Source organism: Somniosus microcephalus, chromosome 33 (assembly GCF_052327205.1).
Source record: "Somniosus microcephalus isolate GS21.2 chromosome 33, FLI_Smic_1.0, whole genome shotgun sequence".
NCBI lineage: Eukaryota > Metazoa > Chordata > Chondrichthyes > Squaliformes > Somniosidae > Somniosus > Somniosus microcephalus.
Window position 1 is genome coordinate 34441272 of NC_141019.1, and position 13836 is coordinate 34455107.

General features: G+C 51.2%; 1 protein-coding gene across 2 annotated transcripts in view; it reads left to right on the forward strand.

Annotated features, from left to right (window-relative positions):
- The first annotated feature begins 423 nt into the window (after positions 1-423).
- Positions 424-13836, forward strand: part of ccnt1 (cyclin T1) — a 38947-nt gene continuing 25534 nt past the window's right edge. The window contains exons 1-3 of one of the 2 annotated variants that reach the window (XM_085973023.1): positions 424-1107; positions 6907-6988; positions 9695-9823. In XM_085973023.1, the coding sequence (XP_085829149.1) occupies positions 872-1107; positions 6907-6988; positions 9695-9823 (447 nt within the window). In that variant the 5' untranslated portion in view covers positions 424-871. The remainder of the gene's footprint in view (positions 1108-6906; positions 6989-9694; positions 9824-13836) is intronic. The other variant, XM_085973024.1, reaches the window with a different exon arrangement.

A 13836-nucleotide genomic window follows, 5' to 3' on the forward strand; every position in this document is an offset into this window, starting at 1 on the left:
GTGGGCAGTGGGGGGGAAAATAACACAATTCTATCACTTCAAAAGACGATGAAAAAAACTGTGTGGGGGGGGAGGAGGGTGAGCGATGACGTCGCCACCGGCCACGCCCCCTGCAAGACAAGCCAGGTGTGCGCAGGCGCGAGCTGAGTGTGGCCGGCTATAAATAGAAGTGGCCGGGGCGGCGCGCACTCAGTCCCAGCTGAAGCTGCGCTGTGTCGGGCCGGACTGGGGAGGCCGGGGAAGGGAAGCGGAGCAAGAACCGAGGGAAGGCGAGCCTTGCCAAGCCAACGGGCGTTACCACGGCGACAGTGCACCCCGCGACTCTTAATAAAGTGTCAAGGTTGAAAAGTTTGTTGTGTGAGTCGTGTAATTTTTTTTTAATTCGTAACTTTTTTTTCCACACCACCTCCCTGGTGGGAAGAATTTTTTTTTTGTGTGTGTGAAGTACGACTGTTTTAAATGTGTTTTTTTAACTGGCCCACCGAGGTTGGCGCAAGCGCAGTGAGGTGTGCTGAAGGGGGAGTGTGTGCGTAATGACGTAACGGCGTTGCTTTGGTGGGGGGAGTGCGCGTGTTGGGAGCGTAATGACGCAATGTGGGCGGTGCCCGCGTCGTTTGGGGTTGGAGAGAATGGGAACGTAGCGGCGGTGCCTAGGGGTGTGCGTAATGACGTAGCGGTGCTGCTTTGAGGCGTGTGCCTGGTGGGAGCGTAATGACGTCAACGGGCCGTTTGTGTGGGTGTCGTGAGCGTGTACGTACGCGCGCTCGCGCCACCTCTATTGTACTGGAGCGGGTGCGTGCTGAGCGTGCGCGCACCACGTCGGTGCGTGCGCGCCGCCGCCGCTTCCCCCCTCCTGCCGTTCTCGGGTTAAATGGCGGCCGCGTCGTCGGCGGTAGCAGCAGCGGCGGTGGTGGCGGCCTCGGGCCCGGCCTCAGCCCCGACCTCCGCCTCGGCCCCGGGCCCGGCCCCGAGTGCGAGATGGTGCTTCAGCCGGCAGCAGCTGGAGAACAGCCCGTCGCGGCGGGGCGGCGTGGACTGGGACAAGGAGCTGTCGTACCGGCAGCAGGCGGCCAACCTGGTGCAGGACATGGGCCAGCGGCTTAACGTGTATCCTTGGGGGAGAGCCGGGCCGGGGAGGGGTAGGCCGCGGGGAGAGGAGGGCCGGGCACTCCACACTGCCCCCGGCCCTGGGGGGAAGGCCGCAGCCAGGCTTCGGGGTGGAGGGGGACTCTACACTCCCGGCACTGGGGGAAGGCCGCAGCCAGGCCGCGGGGAGACGAGGGCCGGGGACTCCACACTGCCCCCGGCCCTGGGGGAAGGCCGCAGCCAGGCTTCGGGGTGGAGGGGAAGAGGGGACTCCCGGCACTGGGGGAAGGCTGCAGCCAGGCCTTAGGGTGGAGAGGGGACTCCACACTCCCCCAGCACTGGGGGAAGGCCACAGCCAAGCCTCGGGGTGCTGGGGGAAGAGGGGACTCCACACTCCCGGCACTGGGGGAAGGCTGCAGCCAGGCCTCGGGGTGCTGGGGGAAGAGGGGACTCCACACTGCCCCCGGCACTGGGGGAAGGCCGCAGCCAGGCCTCGGGGTGCTGGTAGTCGGGGGAGAGGGGACTCCACACTCCCCTGGCACTGGGGGAAGGCAGCAGCCAGGCCTCTGGGTGGGGAGGGAGAGGGGACTCCACACCCCTGGCACTGGGGGAAGGCCGCAGCCAGGCCTCGGGGTGCTGGTAGGAGAGGGAGGCCTCCTTCCTCCCTCCCCGGGCCGCAGAGCTCGGCCTCTGTGTCCTCTCCCGCTCTCGATCATATCTAGATATCTATCTATCTAACTATACATATATCTAAACATCTATTTATCTATATCTAGCATATATTTATCTATATCTAATTCCTCTAAAACTATAATATATCACAATACATCTATAGAACTATATATATCATAACTACATCTATAACTATATATCCTAACTATATAAGTATCATAACTATATCTATAATTATATATAATTATATCATAACTATATATCATAATAACTATCACTATCTATAATCTATCATCATAACTAATATATCTAATGATAAATCTATGATAACTCTAACTATATATGACAAACTACATTATAACCAACTAACTATATATTAAAAAAAAAACTCATATATTTTGCACTGTTGGCGGTGCTGTCTTTCGGATGAGACGTTAAACCAAGTTCCCGTCTGCTCTCAAGTGGACGTAAAAGATCCTGAGTCCACTATTTCGAAGAGCAGGGGGGAGTTCTCCCTGGTGTCCCAGAGCCAATATTCATCCCTCAACCAACATCACTAAAAACAGATTATCCGGTCATTATCACATTGCTGTTTGTGGGAGCTTGCTGTGTGCAAATTGGCTGCCGTGTTTCCCACATTACAACAGTGACTGCACTTCAAAAGTACTTCATTGGCTGTAAAGTGCTTTGGGATGTCCAGTGGTCGTGAAAGGCGCTATAGAAATGCAAGCCTTTATTTATTAGATAGATATAGATGCAATATAGATATGAGAGGCATAGTGGTTAGCACGGTTGCCTCACAGCGCCAGGGACCCGGGTTCGAATCCTGCCTCGGGTGACTTGTCTGTGTGGAGTTTGCACATTCTGCCCGTGTCTGCATGGGTTTCCTCCGGGTGCTCCGGTTTCCTCCCACAGTCCAAAGATGTGCGGGTTAGGTTGATTTGGCTATGGTAAATTGACCCTTAGTGTTAGGGGATTAAATACGTGGGGGTTACGGGGATTGGGTGGGATATGTGTCGGTGCAGGCTCGATGGGCCGAAATGGCCTCTATCTGCACTGAGGATTCTGTGATGCTATATAGCTATCTATATCGCACTATATAGCTGTATATATCTCTATCATAACATTTTAGCCATAGAATATTATTTTTATATAGGATTATATATGTAACTATCTCTAAAAATATAACTTTAATATATAAATTAAAAAAAATAACTTAACTATATATAAATAAAAGACTTCTCGACCTCTACATATAATATCTGTTTCTATATCTATCTCTATGCCCTTTGTGTGAAGTGCTTCCTGACATCACCCCTGAACCGCCTGGCTCTAATTTTAAGGCTATGCCCCCTTGTTCTGGACTCGCGAGCGCCCGCGCCCCTCAGCAGAGGAAATAGTTCTCTATCAACCCTATTGAATCTTTTAATCATAAGCACCTCGATCAGATCAGATCACCCCTTAATCTTCAGTACTTAAGGGAAATGTCCGGGTGCGCTTAAAACAGAAAATGCTGGAAATACTCGGTCAGGCAGCATCTGTGGAGAGAGAAACAGAATTAACGTTTCAGGTTGATGACCCTTTGTCAGAGCTGGCATGTAATTGGCAAATGAGTTTCAAAATAGACAAGGGAGGCAGTATATTTTGGTAGGAAGGATAAGGAGGCCACATACTCCTTGGCAAGTGTATAAATGGGGTAGAGTAACTGGAACCTGTGGGTACAGATTCACAAAGTAGCGATTCTGGTTAATGAGGCCCTAAAAAGCAAGCGAAGCACGAGTTCATTTCTAGACGGATAGAATTGAACAGCAGAAGTTACATTTGTATAGAACCTTGGTTAGACCACACTTGGAACACTGTGCACAGTTCTGGTCTCCATATACCTTGGTTAGACCACACTTGGAGCACTGCACAGTTCTGGTCTCCGTATACCTTGGTTAGACCACACTTGGAGCACCATGCACAGTTCTGGTCTCCGTATACCTTGGTTAGACCACACTTGGAGCACTGTGCACAGTTCTGGTCTCCGTATACCTCGGTTAGACCACACTTGGAGCACCGTGCACAGTTCTGGTCTCCATATACCTTGGTTAGACCACACTTGGAGCACTATGCACAGTTCTGGTCTCCATATACCTCGGTTAGACCACACTTGGAGCACTGTGCACAGTTCTGGTCTCCGTATACCTCGGTTAGACCACACTTGGAGCACTGTGCACAGTTCTGGTCTCCGTATACCTTGGTTAGACCACACTTGGAGCACTGTGCACAGTTCTGGTCTCCATATACCTTGGTTAGACCACACTTGGAGCACTGTGCACAGTTCTGGTCTCCGTATACCTTGGTTAGACCACACTTGGAGCACTGTGCACAGTTCTGGTCTCCATATACCTTGGTTAGACCACACTTGGAGCACTGCACAGTTCTGGTCTCCATATACCTTGGTTAGACCACACTTGGAGCACTGTGCACAGTTCTGGTCTCCGTATACCTTGGTTAGACCACACCTGGAGCACTGCGCACAGTTCTGGTCTCCATATACCTTGGTTAGACCACACTGGGAGCACTGTGCACAGTTCTGGTCTCCGTATACCTCGGTTAGACCACACTTGGAGCACTGTGCACTGTTCTGGTCTCCATATACCTTGGTTAGACCACACTTGGAGCACTGTGCACAGTTCTGGTCTCCATATACCTTGGTTAGACCACACTTGGAGCACTGTGCACAGTTCTGGTCTCCGTATACCTTGGTTAGACCACACTTGGAGCACTGTGCACAGTTCTGGTCTCCATATACCTTGGTTAGACCACACTTGGAGCCCTGTGCACAGTTCTGGTCTCCGTATACCTTGGTTAGACCACACTTGGAGCACTGTGCACAGTTCTGGTCTCCGTATACCTGGGTTAGACCACACTTGGAGCACTGTGCACAGTTCTGGTCTCCGTATACCTTGGTTAGACCACACTTGGAGCACTGTTCTGGTCTCCGTATACCTCGGTTAGACCACACTTGGAGCACCGTACACAGTTCTGGTCTCCACATACCTTGGTTAGACCACACTTGGAGCACCGTACACAGTTCTGGTCTCCACATACCTTGGTTAGACCACACTTGGAGCACTGTGGTGGGAGACCAGAACTCAGGGCCATCAATATAAGATAATCACTAATAAATCCAATGGGGAATTCAGGAGAAACTTCTTTACCCAGAGAGTGGTGAGAATGTGGAACTCGCTCCCACAGTGGAGTGGTTGAGGCGAATAGTACAGATGTATTTAAGGGGAAGCTGGATGAACACACGAGGGGGAAAGGAATAGAAGGATAGGGTGATAGTGAGATGGAGTAGGGGTGGGAGGAGGCTGGTGGGCAGCATAAACACCGGCACGGACCAGTTGGGCCGAATGAGGGTTTTGAAATTAATACATTGAGAAATGAGTCATTGGAGGAGTGGGCGGGCAGAGGTGATTCCCACCTTGTTTGATACTCTGCTTCCAATCACTGGAGGCAGCAAGTAATCACTAAATCATTCCAGTGTTAGATTTGGTTCCACACCTCCTCCACAGGCACAGCCCAGGTTTGAAAGGACAGAATGTAAACCATTTTACCACCATGAATTGGTCGGGTTGAATTTCGGATATGCTGCATTCTATTGTCTACCGAAGCATCATATTTAATGCTATAATTCTGGGCACCGCACTTTAGGAAGGATGTCAGGGCCTTGGAGAAGGTACAGAGGAGATTGACCAGAATGGTTCCAGGGGATGAGGGACTTCAGTGAGGTGGAGAAGCTGGGGTTGTTCTTCTTAGAGCAGAGAAGGTTAAGGGGGAGATTGACCAGAATGGTACCAGGGGATGAGGGACTTCAGTGACGTGGAGAGACTGGAGAAGCTGGGATTGTTCTCCTTCGAGCAGAGAAGGTTAAGGGGGAGATTGACCAGAATGGTACCAGGGGATGAGGGACTTCAGTGACGTGGAGAGACTGGAGAAGCTGGGATTGTTCTCCTTCGAGCAGAGAAGGTTAAGGGGGAGATTGACCAGAATGGTACCAGGGGATGAGGGACTTCAGTGACGTGGAGAGACTGGAGAAGCTGGGATTGTTCTCCTTGGAGCAGAGAAGGTTAAGGGGGAGATTGACCAGAATGGTACCAGGGGATGAGGGACTTCAGTGACGCGGAGAGACTGGAGAAGCTGGGGTTGTTCTCCTTGGAGCAGAGAAGGTTAAGGGGGAGATTGACCAGAATGGTACCAGGGGATGAGGGACTTCAGTGAGGTGGAGAGACTGGAGAAGCTGGGGTTGTTCTCCTTGGAGCAGAGAAGGTTAAGGGGGAGATTGACCAGAATGGTACCAGGGGATGAGGGACTTCAGTGACGCGGAGAGACTGGAGAAGCTGGGGTTGTTCTCCTTACAGCAGAGAAGGTTAAGGGGGAGATTGACCAGAATGGTACCAGGGGATGAGGGACTTCAGTGACGCGGAGAGACTGGAGAAGCTGGGGTTGTTCTCCTTACAGCAGAGAACGTTAAGGGGGAGATTGACCAGAATGGTACCAGGGGATGAGGGGCTTCAGTGACGTGGAGAAGCTGGGGTTGTTCTCAGAGCAGCGAAGGTTAAGGGGAGAATTGATGGAGGTGTTTTAAAATAATGAAGGGTTTCGATCGAGTGGAGAGGGAGAAATTGTTTCCAGTGGCAGGAGGGTCGGTAACCAGAGGACACAGATTGACGGTGATTGGGAAAAGAGGAGAATTTGTTTTCCGCAGCGAGTTGTTGTGATCTGGAAAGCGCTGCCTGAAAGGGCGGTGGGAGCAGATTCAATAGGGAATTGGATAAATACTTGAAGAAAAAACTTGCAGAACTACATGGGGGTGAGGAGGGGAGAGTGTGACTAATTGGATAACTCTTTCAAAACTCAGACACAATGAGCTGAATGTCTGCCTTCTGTGCTGGTTCATTCTAAAGTCCTGAGCCATCTCTTCAGTTCGAGCTGGTAAAACTATTCCACGCAGCCCTTCCTGCTAATACTGCGTCCTTGTAGACGCTTCCACACCGTGCAGTCTGATCGCATCGTTGTTAGTTTACACTGCAGGTGATTGGAGTTGACTGTAAAGCTCTAGAAACCGATGCGGTTTGTTTCCCTTAACCCAGCCTCCAGCTCTCAACTGACCATCAACACCGCGATCGTTTACATGCATCGGTTTTACATGCACCAGTGCTTCACCAAGTTTCATCGCAACGTAAGTGTCTGCGGGAGGCACCGACTACAGGTTTTTCAAAACATGTATTTCTTCACAGGATGGGGGCGGCGTGGGCATTTATTACCCACCGCCCTTGAGATGGTGGTGGTGGTGAGCCACCTCCTTGAACTGCTGCAGTCCCGTGTGGTGAAGGTGCTTCCCACAGTGCTGTTAGGGAGGGAGTTTCAGCAGTTTGACCCAACGACTATGAAGTGACAACGATATACTTCCAAGTCGGGATGCTGTGTGACTTGGAGGTGGTGGTGTTCCCATGCGCCTGCTGCCCTTGTCCGAGGGGGTAGAAGTTGCGGGTTTGGGAGGTGCTCTCAAAGAAGCCTTGGCGAGTTGCTGCAGTGCATCTTGTAGATGATGCACACTGCAGCCACGGGGCGCCGGCGGTGGAAGGAATGAATGTTTAAGGTGATGGGTGTGGTGCCACTCCAGGGGAAGGACCTCTTAACTGCCAAATGGGCAGCGGGACACCAGGGTTCAACCCCCAACTCCGGCGGAGCAGTCTGGACTCGCCAGCAGCAGGAAAGACCTTAACAAACAGCCAATGAAACCTCCCCCGCACACCGTTAATGTACAATACCGTGTCACGCCCTCCCCACACACACAGCGTTAATGTACAATACCGTATCACACAGAGACAGACGGACATATACAGAGAGAGAGAGAGAGACAGACGGACATATACAGAGAGAGAGAGACAGATGGATATATACACAGAGATAGAGAGACGGACGGACATATACACAGAGATAGAGACAGATGGACATATACACAGATAGTGAGAGACAGACGGACATATACACGGAGATAGAGAGAGACAGACGGACATATACACGGAGATAGAGAGAGACAGACGGACATATACACAGATAGCGAGAGACAGACAGACATATACACGGAGATAGAGAGAGACAGACGGACATATACACGGAGATAGAGAGACACAGACGGACATATACACAGATAGCGAGAGACAGACGGACATATACACGGAGATAGAGAGAGACAGACGGACATATACACGGAGATAGAGAGAGACAGACGGACATATACACAGATAGCGAGAGACAGACAGACATATACACGGAGATAGAGAGAGACAGACGGACATATACACGGAGATAGAGAGAGACGGACGGACATATACACAGATAGCGAGAGACGGACATATACACAGAGATAGCGAGCGAGAGACGGACATATACACAGATAGCAAGAGACAGACGGACATACACACAGATAGCGAGAGACAGACGGACATATACACAGAGAGAGAGACAGACGGACATATACACAGAGATAGCGAGAGACGGACGGACATATACACGAAGATAGAGAGAGACAGACGGACATATACACAGAGAGAGAGAGACAGACGGACATATACACAGAGATAGCGAGAGACGGACGGACATATACACAGATAGCGAGAGACGGACATATACACAGAGATAGCGAGCGAGAGACGGACATATACACAGATAGCAAGAGACAGACGGACATACACACAGATAGCGAGAGACAGATGGACATATATACGGAGAGATAGAGACAGACGGACATATACACAGATAGCGAGAGACAGACGGACATATACACAAAGATAGCGAGACGGACATATACACAGAGATAGCGAGCGAGAGACGGACATATACACAGATAGCAAGAGACAGACGGACATACACACAGATAGCGAGAGACAGACGGACATATACACAGAGATAGCGAGACAGACATATACACAGAGATAGCGAGAGACAGACGGATATATACACAGATAGCGAGAGACAGACGGAGATAGCGAGGGACGGACATATACACAGATAGCGAGAGACGGACGGACATATACACAGAGATAGTGAGAGACAGACGGACATATACACAGAGATAGAAAGACAGACGGACATATACACAGAGATAGCGAGAGACAGACGGACATATACACAGATAGCGAGAGACAGACGGACATATACACAGAGGTAGCGAGAGACGGACGGACATATACACAGAGATAGCGAGAGACAGACGGACATATACAGAGATAGCGAGAGACAGACGGACATATACACAGAGATAGCGAGAGACAGACGGACATATACACAGATAGCGAGAGACAGACGGACATATACACAGAGGTAGCGAGAGACGGACGGACATATACACGGAGATAGAGAGAGACAGACGGACATATACAGAGATAGCGAGAGACAGACGGACATATACAGAGATAGCGAGAGACAGACGGACATATACACAGAGATAGCGAGAGACGGATGGACATATACAGAGATAGCGAGAGACAGACGGACATATACACAGAGATAGAGACAGACGGACATATACACAGAGAGAGAGACAGGCGGACATATACACAGATAGGGGTAAGCCATTTAGGACTGAGATGAGGAGGAATTTCTTCACCCAGAGAGTGGTGAACCTGTGGAATTCTCTACCACAGAAGGCAGTTGAGGCCAATTCATTAAATATATTCAAGAAGGAGTTGGATATATTTCTTAAGGCTAAAGGGATCAAGGGGTATGGGGAGAAGGCAGGGACAGGGTACTGAGTTTGGATGATCAGCCATGATCTCATTGAATGGCGGAGCAGGCTCGAGGGGCCGAATGGCCGACTCCTGCTCCTATCTCCTATGTTTCTATACCGTATCACACTGATGCGCCGCCCTGTTTTCCACAGACCATCGCCCCTGCCACCTTGTTCCTGGCTGCGAAGGTGGAGGAGCAGCCTCGTAAGCTGGAACATGTCATCAAGGTGGCTCACGCTTGTCTGAACCCTCAGGATCCACCTCCGGATACCAAGAGCGATGTAAGTACCACCCGGTTCCTCGTCTGGCCCGCCACTGCGTGAGAGCTCAGCTCCGCCGCGGGTTTCTCCGCGACTGGGGACTTTGGTTCATGTTCCCGTTCGGCAAATGTTTAATCCCCTCTTCTGTCCCGCCCCCATGCAAACGGTGTTATCTTGCTCTCAGTGTAACCCTCGGTCTAGTCGCAACTGCCCATCCTGACCCGCATCCCCCCACCCCCCCTCCCGCCAGTGATTTACAAAGTGCGGCTGCTGAAGTGTCGTCGCGAAGGTCCTGCTCACCCAATACCTGAACTGAAAGGTTCATTGAATTCGGCTTGTTGCGTTGTCTTGAGTTGCTGTGTTGTGGAATGCACGCTGGGAGATGCAGGGTTTATTCTGCTCGCGAGAGAGAGAGAGTGAGAGAAAGAGAGAGAGAGAAGGAGAAAGCTTTGTGTCTGTGCTGGTTTTCATGCTTGACACAGTGGGGCGTGTTATTCTCAGCATCACACGACACCACAAGTGGGAGTCTTGCCCGCTTGAAAGTTTTGCACCGGTGGAAGCGACGCAGGGGGTTTTTTCACAGCTCTGCCCTTGAATATCACACCGCTACACGGGAAGGGAGAGAACTCGGCTTAATGGTTCCGTCCCTTTAATCCATTGTTGCTGTAACTCGGAGAAGCTGTGGCGAGGGTTGGGGGGGGGGGTGCTGCTGAGGCCCATAGTCCAGGACATCGAGGGTGAAAATGAGTAGGTGGGAAGGTGAGGAACCAGGGAGTAGCTCGGGCACCCGGTGGCTTCCCCCAGTGTCCCAGCCGTCCGCTTGTCAGTCAGCCGGTGAAAGCAGCGGACGTTAGGGGCTCGCGGCTGGGCTGGCAGCGTCTGGGAGGGCACAGTTGGCCTCAGTACCCTAGTGCTGGGCCCCAGTGTGAGGGTCAGCGCTGACCGCCAATCCGCATTCCAATTTCACCTGCACTTTTCGGTGAATCGGATTCTGCAATTCCATCCTCCCCCCCCCCCCACCGCCCCCGGGGTGCGGGTGGGGCTCGTGCAAAGCAGCCTGAGGTACCGAGCGAGAGAGAGAGTCTGTAAACCCCGGGGGCGAGCGCAGGGTCGGGGCGGAGGCAGGCAAGTTTCGGGAGGCGTTTCTTTGCACAGAGGTAGGTGAGGTCAACAGCTGGAGGGGGGTGGGGGGTGGGGGAGGGAGGTGGTCACCAGGAAGGGCTTAACTTCAGGAACACAGCTGGATGCTGAGATGGAAGGGTTGGCGTCCGGGAATGATGGGCCCCGGGGGGGGGGCTGCCTTCGACCCGCGGGAAATCGTCCAGCGCAGGGGGGCTGGATGGCGTCGCTGGTTAATAGCCCGGCTCCATCGCTGTCGGGAAAGAATTTGCAGGGCTATGGGGGGCAAAGAGCAGGGTGGGACTAATGGGATCACTCTTTCAAAGAACCGGCACAGGCACGATGGGCCGAATGGCCTCCTGCGCTGTCTCGTTCTACGATTGCCTTGTGGTGTGTTGGCAGCTCAATGTAGCCGCCGCCCACTGGCTGCAAATGATTACAGTGCTGCTTTTCTTGAATGGTGGTGATGTAAGAAAACTACTAGGCACTTGGTCTAAGCGTTAAACAAAGCTTTAATCAACTGTTTTACTACATGGAGGTCTAGTTGTGTCCTTCACTAGTTCCTGTTAAGAATGTCCTGAGCAAGCTGGGCCCGTGCCCGAGTATTTATACTCTCCCTGGACAGCGCCACCCGCAGGCCGCTCAGTATTATTTCATAAGTCTTTCTTTCATGAATGACTGATTCATGTCAGGTGGTATGTGAGGTGATAGTCTCTCTCTCTCTCTCCCTCTCACTCACTACCCCTGCCCCTCCCGCCCCACACACGGCCAGGGAATGCGGTTAAGTGCACAGGCCGCACCCAGTGACGTCCTACGCCCTGACGCCCGCCTGGAGCCCCGCGGCAGAGGATGCCGGAGGCTGGAGGTGCTCGCACAGTCGGCCCGCCTCCTGGTGTCCCCGCTGAGGGCCGGCCGGCGGTCCCACTCACCATGCGGCGCACGCCAAGCACGGGCACCCACTCGCCGCCACTCGGCAGCGGCCGAACACCCACGGGTGAGCGGCCGGCAACCAAGCAGCATGTGAGACGCAAACCGTGCCCTGACCGGTGCGACAAAGGGGCCGTAGCCGTTCTCCCCGTCGGCCTCTTTGTTTGTTTGTTTGTTGCTGTTGTTGTCTGAAGCTTTGCGTATCTACACTGAAGGACCGGCGGAACGGGAGCCTCACACGGTGGGACTGGCGAAACCTGACAGAAAGAAACAAGAGAGAGAGAGAGAGACAGAGAGAGCGAAGGAGACAGAGAGAGAGATTACTTGATTTTCTTAACAAACATAATATCCTCAGAAAAAACCAAATAGGCTTTCTTCCAAAACACCGCACCGCCAACCATATCTATACCCTTCACACCCTCATTGAAAAACATATACACCAAACAAAAAATGGGAAAATATTCGCCTGTTTCATCGACTTCAAGAAAGCCTTTGACTCTATATGGCACGAAGGGCTCTATTATAAACTTCTTCAGTGTGGAATAGGGGGCAAAGTCTATGACCTTATTAAATCAATGTATCTGAAAAACAAATGCGGGGTCAAAATTGGAGACAAACGCACCGATTTCTTCACCCAGAGAAGAGGCGTCCGGCAGGGCTGCAATTTGAGCCCGACCCTGTTCAACATATACATAAATGAATTAGCAGACATGCTGGAGCAAAGCGAGTCACCAGGTCTCCGTCTCCTGGATGGAGAAGTGAAATCCCTGTTCTATGCGGACGACCTGGTTCTGCTGTCGCCCACAGAACAGGGATTACAGCAACAACTAGACCTACTCGACAAATACTGCCAAAATTGGGCCCGGACAGTAAATCTAAAGAAAACCAACATCATGATTTTTCAAAAAAGGCCCAGGTGTCAGGAAAACAAATACCAGTTTACTCTCAGTGATACCATCATAGGACACACTGAGCTACACCTACCTTGGTCTAACTATTACAGCATCAGGGAGCTTCAGCATAGCAGTGAATGCACTAAAAGAAAAAGCCCGAAGAGCCCTATATGCAATAAAAAGAAAATTCTACAACATCCAAATCCCAATCAAAATCTGGCTCAAAATATTTGACAGCATAATCCTGCCCATTGCACTGTACGGTAGTGAAGTATGGGGCCCGCTAAATCACCAAAGCTACACTAAATGGGAAAAACACACAATAGAAGCCCTACATGCAGAATTCTGCCGAAGCATCCTTCGCATCCAAAGAAAAACGCCAACAAATGCATGCAGAGCCGAACTAGGCAGATACCCACTGATAATAAACATCCAAAAACGAGCACTAAACTTCCTAAATCACCTCAAATCTAGCTCCCCAGACACCCTTCATTTCAAAGCCTTTCAGACCCAAGAGCTAAACCCAGAAAAGAGTCCCCTGAGTCAGCTGCTACTGAAACTAAGTACTCAGCCGGACCCTGACCAGCCCCAGACCAACACAGCCGTCCAAACACCAATCCGAGTGAACCAAATCATTAAACAATGCAAAGAAACCTACCTGGAACATTGGAACAAAGTAACCGAAAGCCAAAGCAGATTAGAATGTTACCGGGCCCTAAAAAGAGAATATAAACTGGCTGACTACCTCACGACCATCAGAGACACAAAACAGAGACAGACCCTCACCAGGTACAGACTAAGCGACCACCAACTGGAAATTGAAAAAGGCAGATACAAGAAATCCTGGCAGCCTAGAGAGAATAGAATATGCGATCAATGTCTGGCCGGCGAGGTTGAAACAGAAATGCATTTCCTCCTAAAATGCGAAAAATTCAACACATCAAGAAACATATTATTCAACAAGCTAAGCCAAACAACCCCAGATTTCAAGGAATTGGATGACCTGTCAAAATTGAGATTAGTCCTGGGAGAAGGAGACAGACCATACCTTGGGGCCAAATATGTAACAACATGTCACAACCTGAGGACTGTTTA